The sequence below is a fragment of the Asparagus officinalis genome, chromosome 10 (assembly GCF_001876935.1).
Source record: "Asparagus officinalis chromosome 10, Aspof.V1, whole genome shotgun sequence".
NCBI classification, from domain to species: Eukaryota; Viridiplantae; Streptophyta; class Magnoliopsida; order Asparagales; family Asparagaceae; genus Asparagus; species Asparagus officinalis.
This window is the reverse complement of record NC_033803.1, coordinates 42,982,179-42,992,555: the sequence shown is the minus strand read 5'-3', so window position 1 is coordinate 42,992,555 and position 10,377 is coordinate 42,982,179. Positions and strand designations below refer to the sequence as shown.

The window sequence follows — 10,377 nt, the reverse complement described above, 5'->3', positions numbered from 1 at the left end:
ATCAAAACACAAACCAAATAAGAATAGGAAACGAAACACAGGCCCAAACTCGATAGGCGGTCGACCGCCGAAGTCTTCGCGATCGACCGGACAGAACACCGAAAATTCACTTTGAATTATAGGCGGTCGACCGCCGAAGTCTTCGCGATCGACCGGACAGAACACCGAAAATTCACTTTGAATTTACAGGGTCTGCGGTCGACCATCGAAGTCTTCGTGGTCGACCTGATAGAAACCCAGAACCTACCCTGTACTCGTGCACGTTTCCGGTCAACCGCACCCTTGGTCGCGGTCGACCGGGAAACCTCCAAACTGTTTCCTTCGTCAAATTTCCTGAACTTCAACCCCATTTTCATCGTTTCTACAATTCTCCACATCGGTGAAGTTTTTCCAAAACTGAGCCGACACCAATGCTAACTAAACGTCTCACTTGTTGCGTCCAGTACGAAGTGGAAACAATCCACGACGACGGACTCAATTCACGACAACAGACTCAATCCACAACAAGTCGAGAACCCAAAAGAGAATGCGAACGAACTCTAAAATATCGGTATCAACTCATCAAACTGGCTGCATCAAAATGACTACCTATGTATCCTCTTGCCCAAGGAATCAAGCCTCACATAGTTCACCTAAATGGCCGTAAACGACCTCAATCAACTTGAAGGATTCTTAATCCTTCACCAACTTCACGATCATCACCAACAAATCTGCAGCTGATAACACCCCTGTTGTTCTCAAAGTGAAAAGACAAACTCTCTTCCAAACTTATATCTCTCCACACCAAATCTGTCTTGGAGCTTAACCCCCAACCATATATGTAGAAGAAACACAATTACCAAATACCTCCACCTGAGGTGAGCCAACGACCATAGTCAAATATGAACTGTGTCCACCTACTACACTTGAATCCTGATCTTCAAACTCATCATCTGTATCCACACTAATATGATCCCTAATCTGTGTCACCTCAGCTGAAATCCCAAATGATACAGAATGGTCTGGAGAACGTGGAGTAATCTCCACCCAACGTGAAGTAGCATTACTCGTCACCTGCTGCGATACATCTCTTATTTGACCAATACTCTCCACCTGCTGAGAGTCAAACGTGACATTACTACTCAGAACAATATTCTTGAAAACAAAATCTCATAACAAATAGCCAAACATGCCTCTGAATTCCAAATATGCACTCGGATCAATTTTCACATCCTCGATGTGACAATATGCTGGGAACCCAAAAATTCAAAGCAAACCAAAATCTAAAACAGCTCTAACAGACCTAAATACTCCAATCACAGCAGACGGCAACATATGAATAAGATGGCTCGAATATGTCAAAGCCTCAGTACCAAAACTCTTCTTCAAACTACTGCTTGACACCAAATACTGATCCTCCTCCAACAAGGAATAACTCATCAAATTTTCCACCTCATCTCTTTGCCCCAATGTTTTCTTTCCAATGAAGCATCTCAAACTGCCTTGAGCTCGGCACAAATACAGAAATGGATCCTTCTTGTACTTCCCACCAAAATCAAAATGGAGTACTCTATCCTTTCTGCCTATTTTTGTCTCTATACACTTCTTCTACTAGTTGTTGACTACTAGGACTTCACTCAAATGGGACTTGGTTGTAACCCAAACATGCCTAGAACAGTCATCAACAAAGAAAACCAAATACCTATTACCTCCCAATGATGCCTCCTTAGAAGGCCCCCAAACGCCCACGTGGACATCATCTAGAAGGCCTTTAGCTCGATGAATAGAGATGTCAAACTTTACCTCGGTCTTCTTGCTCACATCACTATGCTCACAAGATGTCAAATTGCAGGTCAAAGCACCTCTCACCAATCCTTGCATATCCGAAGCTTGCAAGGAACCAACACTAGAATGTCCCAGCCTCAAACACCATAGTCTAGCCAAATCAATAGAAGTCGTCAGCGCTCCACCTATCACCGTACTTCCAGTCTAGTAGTACAAGTTATTCTTCCTGACGTCCTTCATCACAATCATTGACCCATTTGTCACTTTCAGAATTGCATTCTCTAAGATCACCCTATAACCCGCTGCCTCCAAAGTTCAAAGTGAAATGATATTCTTTGTCAACTGTGAAACAAATCTCACTTCCTTCAGCTCCCTAGTCACCCCGTCACGCATCCTGATCCGAACTATTCAAATACCACTGATAGGGCATACATGATCATTACCCATGCGCACGATATCCTCTCTTTTCAACTCCTTAAAGTTGGAGAACCAATCTCTCCTAGGAATAATATGGTATGTAGCATCCGAATTCAACATCCACTCCGTAGAATCGGCATAACAAATTGACAGTAGTGCTGGGCATGAGTAGCCCGTAGAATCTGAATCTGAATTGTCGCCACTAGCTTTGGCAACATTCACCTCTGAAGCTTGTATGACTTTCCTCTTATTCTTTCTGACTCTATCCTTTAACTTTGGGCATTCAGACTTTCAATGTCCATCTTCTTTGTAAAAAACATATTGATTTCTACCAACTGAATGATGTTCTCCTCTAGACTACGACCTCCTATTTTGGTTTGGACTTTTCCCTCTTGCGGTCAATGCCTCCTCTATTGTATCATTTGAAGACTCATTGTCCTTCCTCCTTAGCTGATAATTCACAAGAGCAGTGATAACCTTACTATACGGAAGAGATGCATTTCCATTAATTAGGATAAGAACGAAGTTCTCATATTCCTCATTAGGCAAGGAACTCAAAATAACAATGCCTTGTCCTCATCCTCGGTCATGACATCCACATTCGTCAAATCCGCAAGAAGCTTCGTGTAGTTGTTCATGTGATCACTAATTGATATTCCCTTCTTCAACTGGAAACAGTAAAGTCTCCTCTTCAAATACAAGCGGTTCTCAACACTTTTCGTCAAATACTTGCCTTCAAGAATCTCCCAAATCTTCTTTGCAGAAGTCTTATTGATCACATCGTATTTTAGGTCCTGCGTTAAACAAGACCTAATCACACCACACGTCGTCCGATTCATCTTCTTCCAAACATTTTCTTTAATGTCGTCTGGCTTACCGTCCAACTCTAAAATGTCTTTCAAATTTTGTGTGTTTAGCACATCCAAAACTTCACATGTCCATAAGCCAAAGTTGTTCGTATTAAACTTCTTCACATCTATCTTCATAGAGTGGATATTCAAACTTTGAACGGTCTTCACGCCACAAGTATCACTCTCAACACCTTCTTTCTCAACCATCTTCCTCAAAACACCTACAAACTAATACGGAACAAACTAAAAAATAGATCCAAACTGCGAGAAAGGTAGATTTTTACTTCCAATTGAAACCCTAACAAGAGCTTCTAAAAGATCTCACCCTCACACGATGGAAGACAAGATCCACAATAGTAAAAACCCCACATTTGTCTCCAATTGAAATCCTAGACAAGCTTCCAAAACGATCTACTCCTCTACCTAACCTAAGCGTAGCCTGACGTTCTGATACCACTTGTTGAGCTTTGAAGCCTCTTTTTAGGGTTCGAGGAAACATGAAGTCACTAAGAGAGAAGGTCACACAAACACAAAATTAACAACACAAACACAAACAACGAATTTTACGTGGTTTATCAAGTTGCCTATGTCCACGGGGCAAGAAGGGAATGAGTTTTCACTAATAGAGAAGATAGTACAAATAGAGATTACAAAATCACTCAAAATCTCTCAAACAAAACTCTCAAATCTCTCACACAAACCTAGTACAAATAGAGATTACAAAATCACTCAAAATCTCTCAAACAAAACTCTCAAATCTCTCACACAAACCCCAAACAAATTGCTCAGAAAACTCTACTCAAAATCTCTCAAACAAAACTCTCAAATCTCTCACACAAACCCCAAACAAATTGCTCAGAAAACTCTCTTTTCTGTGCACCAAATAACTTATTTTCAACCTTACCTAACCCTAAAAAACGTGTTTCAATATATATCAAAACACAGACCAAATCAGAACAGGAAACGAGGCACAGGCCCAAACCTGACAGGCGGTCGACCACTGAAGTCTTCGCGGTCGACCGGACAGAACACATAAAATTCACTTTGAGTTTACAGGTTCTGCGGTCGACCGCCAAAGTCTTCGCGATCGACCGAACAGAAATCCAGAACCTACTCTATACTCGTGCACGTTTCCGATCGACCGCACCCTTGGTTGCGGTCGATCGGGAAACCTCCAAATTGTTTCCTTCGTCAAATTTTCTGAACTTCAACCCTGTTTTTGCCGTTTCTACAACAGAATTATTATAAACCTATACTACTCATGATGCAAATTCCACGTATTAAAAGATCTTTAAAAAGAAAGGACATACAAATATCCCTTGGGAGCCACTTTGCTTTATGTAGAATTCTCCATGAAGCTTAGATACCTGTAAATTCTCCAATTCTTTGATGGAAAGGCTGCAAACAGATTTCGATTCTTTCATTCCTCTATGACTCACTTTATTTTATTCTTTCGATGTTTATAACCTCTGTTGCATGTTTAATTCAATCATTTATAATTATGTTTATATATAGAAAGTGTCAAAAATGTGTGCATATTTCAAATGTATACGATAGAGAGGGGACTCTGATCCTTTGCAGAAGAATAAGAAAAAGAACTCAGCAGACAAAACATAAACATAACGTAAAGATAAAGAAAAAAGGTAAAGTTTGTGGAAGTAAAGCTTCACCTGTGAAATGAAAAAACCATGAAGAATCTTCAGAAATAATCCACTAGAAGAACGTGTTTGGCACTGCTTTACAATTCGGCTAGGTTAAAATTGGGTGTTTCTGCGCTTGGTCGAACAATGGGTTAGCATTGATGCAGTTTTTGTAGGTCAAATTTTTGCCATCACACCAGTTATGATTAGACCACCCCTTTCCTGGTTCAAAGTAGAACTAGTTTAGTATAAAACTGGATCATGACGGGTTCTGATTCAGTTTTGGGTGGATTACCAAACACAACCTAAATTAGAAAAGAGAAAAAAGAAAATGTGAAATGAACTGACTGAAACATATAATTGAGATTTTTCTGCTATTAAAATTGAGAATGAGCATAATTTATAATGGTATGATGACAGTTACAGTTGGAACCGGTGATAAGTGTCGCGGAGAATACTATATGAAGAACTGAATAGATAAGCGCACAAAATATATAAAGCTGACATTTATGTACCAAACCTTTTCTTGAAAGTACTTCAAATATATTGCTACATCTAGCTCAGGCACCCATCGTTTAAAAGGCTCCCATCATTACCATAAATATCTAAATAAAGAAGCATATAGTATAAGAAAACATCTCTTGGCAAGCCACTCTGCTTTCTAGATGCAGCCCTCCGCAGGACGCTTAAGATACTAGTATTCTTTCCCATTTCTTTTGGTTGAAAAGCTGCAAATAATGTTTCTTGGTTCTTTATTCCTTTCTTATCTGAATCTGATGTACTTTTTTTAATTCTTTTCATTGTTTTTGTACCTTGCTTGCACGTTTAACCCATTCATTTATATTCATTTATATTATATCTAGAAAGTGCCTAAGATGTGTGATCCTTGGCAATAATACATTAATACAAAGAGGAGGACAGTGATCCTCCGCATAATAAAAAAAAGATACGAGCTCCCAGTTACAAATGCAACATACAAACCAAACACAAACTGAAATAGTTAAAACAATCCAAACAAACCAGGAACTCAAAACACAATCAGTATCTGAAGACACATTCAGATATAATTCAAACCAGACTTAACCTTGGTATATCTGCATCCCGGAAAACACAGTCTGCAGAATTGTGAGCACAATCACCAGCAATGCACCAGCCAGAGACAGCAAGGACCAAGGATTCCTGAAATAAGTGTGCAGCAAGTTTGCGCGCCATTTGTTCCACTTCCTCTGGCAATATTTCTGCACTTCCTCACGAACTTCATTCAGACTACACTTAGGATCGACGGTCACCTCCTTTGTTATCCTGTTGTTGAACAGCCCAGCGACCTGCTTGTCGCTCCCTAGAGAATTCTGTATGATACCTCGGGAGTGCAACAAACTGACATCTGCAGCTGAATCGATAATTTCATCCATGAAACAGACATAAGAGGTGATGCCGTTGTCTATGTTAGTACGAAAATGCTCAAAAACCACCATATTGCGTAGCATGCATTCTGTAGCATCATGGACGACAAGCTCAGGGAGGTACAGGATGCCCTTATTAGGATCAAAGTGGATGTCTCTGAAGCTTTTGGTTTTGCTTTTACGGAATCGGACTCCAGCCTCGCGCAGCTCTACAGCGCTACGGATCACACCGCTAGCCCCTTCTTTCCCAGACTGCTTTGTTGTTTTGTTTTGGGTCAGCAAGCTGTGGCGGAGGAGATCGAGCGCGTGGGCTCTCAGTCCCATTTTCTTCACTTGTTCATCTCCACCTTTTAAAAACTTAAGCACTAAGTTGTGGATATAGTCGTCGATATCCTGCATGCTCAGCTAAAATCATCATTTGTTTGTTCGATCTTTTAATGCGGTCTGTAGTGTGTGTACATGTGTGTGTGTCTGTTAAAAAAAAAGATAAATGGGGGCTGGTGTGCCTCTATCTGCCCTCTGCAGTTAGTTGGCGTGTTTGCTGACTCGTGCACATCTCAAAACCAAAATCATCAATATATTCATATCACAGTTGACAATATAATGTGCAAGATGTCAGCGACACACCAGCTAATTACATTGTGTGGCGAACCAACCACCATTTACATTTTTAGGGATTAAGGATAGTTACCTCATGGATATCAGTGCGTCCGACAGAAACTAGAGTCTTCAGTAGGAGCAAAGGCAGTTGGTTTTCAATCAGTTGCATATCCCTCCTAATGTAAGGCATTGTATGATTAACCCCATGTTCACTAAAGAAAGGATCGGTGGGAGAGTAGGCCTCAGGGTCGGTGGGAGAGTAGCTCTCTCCATGGTTTACCGCATACTCAAGTATCTCTAGCATGAAACATCCGTCAGTAATCATAAGCTTCAAGAAATGAGAAGGACCATCTCTATCACTCTTCCATGTCTTATCGAGGCGATAATAGGAATCTTGCAGCTCCTTCATCACCTTATCCACTGCGGCCACAATGTCATCAAGCGTCTTGCCTGCTTTCCTGCCTGCTTTCCTAACGAAGTGAATGAGAGCTCTCTCCTTGTGGACTTCCATTTTCTTCAGTTCTTCATTGTTGTGATGGTAAGGGCCAAATGAGACTAGCTCGGGTGTGAAAATCTCGTGAGAGATGTCCCTTACAAAGGCAGGGACCCTATATATGGACACATCCTTCCACGACAGCTCCTCTAGTGAAAGGTTGGGATTGTTGACACTGTTTTGCATCTTCTCCATCCACTTCTTCATGTTAGCGGTCAGGCCGGTTGTATCGCATCCACACTCAAGGTCGATAATATCCATGGCAAAGCTTGAATTTTCTGAAGATCTTCAGAGGCCTATATAACATACTATGACCGGATGTACGTAGCTTCTAGTACTGTCAAAGATAGAAACAAAAGGATCAAAGAGAAAAGAAACAAAAGGTTAAAGGAACTTGGAATTTGTGGCTTTATAACCGAGGGTGGAAGGTACATTCCAGGCTTTAATAAACTTCTATGATACATATAAATGATATAAATGAAGGAGACAAGTTAGAGCATCTCCAACAGCTTCCCCATCTTCTTGGTATTCTAAAATTTGGAGAATTTTGAGCTTTTTTTGGTCCAACAGATTCCCCATCTCATTCCCCAAAATGGGGATAGGAGAGAAAAAATAGAGAGCCTTCCCCAAATCTGCAGCATTCTGCAAATATTTGGGGAAGCACTTTTTCACGTTCTTCTAGACTCAACCCACAAAAAACAACTTCATCTCCTCATTATAATAATAAATAATTTGGTCAAAATGGGGATTCTTCAAAATAATAAATAATTTATTATTTATTAGTCAAAGATGTAGAATATTTTTATTATTGTAATAAATGCATGATTCTTCAAAATGGGGAAGCTGTTGGAGTTGGAGCAAAAATAATTTGGAGAATATGACATTTGATTCCCTATTTTGGAGAAATTTTTGGGGAAGCTGTTGGAGATGCGCTCTTAAAGAACTCAGGAAAAGTATGAACGACGACTGTAATATTTTTAAATGCATGACAAAGATTGAGAGGGAACATTGATTGCTCAACGAGGTATACGATATTACAAAAATTTGATTTCATATACAGAACATAAAGGAAATAAAACATCTTGAAAATTACATTCTCGGTCTACTAAATGTGGAAGCCGGTGAGTAGGAAGAAATGTGTGAAGGAATGACGTAATAAATTATTTTATTGTCATGTTAGCTGTAAGTCGTAAAGCGTGATCTCAGATTTTATGTAGGACCTGCTCAATAAACCTGCGCTCTGCGATCGACCCCATTTATTTGGAAAAAGAAAAAGGTAATATGATGAGAGTGATAAGGACCACAGAGTGATGAATGATCGATATTACTGGGGGGGACAAAGAAAGGAAAATGATTGGAAGCACTGTTCAAAATCTTTATTCTCTCAGTCACTGTCAAGACATCTTTAAATATTACTAAAGTGCTGAAAAATAGAGACATCGAATTAACATGTCAATTCTCCTAGACTCCAATGTTGGGACAAACCCGGGGCCCAATAAAGCAGGATCGCAACAATAGTAGTGAAAATAGTGATAAAAAAATGAACACACGGATTTACGTGGTTCGGCACAAAATTGCCTACGTCCACAGGCAAAGATAGAAGAATCCACTATGAGGAGAAAACTCCGGAGTTACAATCTCTCTTTATAAGGAGATACTCTCTCTCTATTTTTTTCTCTTTCACTCTTCTATATGAGGAGTTATTTCTGGGATGATTTTTTCCTTAAGGATTTAGAGCCTATTTATAGTGTTTGGAAAAATACTATGCACAATAAAATATTAATATATTTACTATGTTGTGGGGCCCACCATTTTTGTTTTCTTTCATTTGTCAAAAGTTTAGGCTGCCAAATTCTTGATTTTCAACAAAGGTGGGCACAGGTGGGCGGCTGACAATCTCTCACTTGAAGATTTGATTGAGTATCAATCATATCTGCACACCATTCTTTCTATCTTGTCATCTTCATGTTGCTTTACGTCTCCGTCAGACCACAAGAGGATCGACACCAAATAAATTTGTCAGTACTGATTGCTTTTGTCAAAAAATCTGCTAGGTTGTCTTTGGTGTGAATTTTCTGCATATCCACTGTTCCTTATTCCACTTTCTCACGAATGAAGTGGTACTGAACTTGAATGTGTTTGGTCTTTGAATAAAAGGCTGGATTTCTTACCAAATGCAAAGCACTCTGACTGTCACAAAATAAAGATATCTTCTTTTGTTCATAGCCGAGTTCCTCCATCTGACTGTCACAAAATAAAGATATCTTCTTTTGTTCATAGCCGAGTTCCTCCAGCACCATCTTCAACCACATCGCTTCTTTATTGGCTTGTGTAGTTGCTACATATTCTTCTTCTATTGTTGAAGTAGCCACAACTGACTGTAGTTTTGAAACCTAGCTTACAGCTCTGCCAGCAAGTGCAAACACATAGCCTGTGGTGGATTTGCTATTATCACGATCACTTGTATAATCAGAATCAACATATCCACTGATAATAAAATCAGATTCCCTATAACATAATGCAAAATTTAAGGTTCCTTGAATGTATCTTAGAACCCTCTTTATAGCATTCCAATGCTCTTTATCAGGATTTATCATGTATCGACTAACCACTCCCACTGCTTGTGCAATGTTTGGTCTTGTACAAATCATAGCAAACATTAAGCTTCTCATTGCTGATACATACGGTACTCGAGACATCTCCATCCTCTCTTCTTCACTGCTAGGACTCATACTGAAGGATAACTTAAAATTAGCAGGAAGTGAGGATAGAAATTAACTTACAATCTTGCATGTTAAATCACCGCAAGATTTTGTTCAAGTAATTCTTCTGAGAAAGCCAAATCTTCCTATTAATCCTGTCTCGATAAATTTGCATCCCTAAAATCCTGTTTACAGATCCTAAATCCTTTATTTTAAATTCCCTAGCCAACTCAGCCTTTAATTCTTTGTTACGATCTTTATTGGGGCCTAAAACCAATATGTCGTCAACATACAATAATAAGATAACAAAGTTATTTTCACCAAACCTCTTGAAATATGTACAAGGGTCTGAATTAAGTCTGTTGTATCCAAGGCTCATGATGAATGAATTAAATCTCTTATACCAATACCTCGACGTCTGCTTTAGACCATACAGAGATTTGTTTAATCTGCAAACCAATTTCTTTTTTTCTTTTTTTTCAAAACCTTCTGGTTGGAGCATGTAAA

General features: G+C 39.4%; 1 protein-coding gene across 1 annotated transcript; it reads right to left on the bottom strand.

The window, feature by feature from the left end:
• LOC109826680 (UPF0481 protein At3g47200-like) lies at positions 5,593 to 7,429 on the bottom strand. The gene is made up of 2 exons (XM_020393701.1): positions 6,767 to 7,429; positions 5,593 to 6,468 (listed from the first exon to the last, which is right to left on the bottom strand). The coding sequence occupies exons 1-2, from the start codon at positions 7,427 to 7,429 to the stop codon at positions 5,752 to 5,754; spliced, it is 1,380 nt and encodes a 459-aa protein (XP_020249290.1). The 3' UTR covers positions 5,593 to 5,751.

Excerpts from the sequence above, each read along its gene's own strand:
- LOC109826680 (XM_020393701.1), bottom strand. The coding sequence starts at position 7,429 with ATGGATATTATCGACCTTGAGTGTGGATGCGATACAACCGGCCTGACC. Across the intron at positions 6,469-6,766 it reads GACGCACTGATATCCATGAG|GATATCGACGACTATATCCA; the intron begins GTAACTATCCTT and ends CTGAGCATGCAG.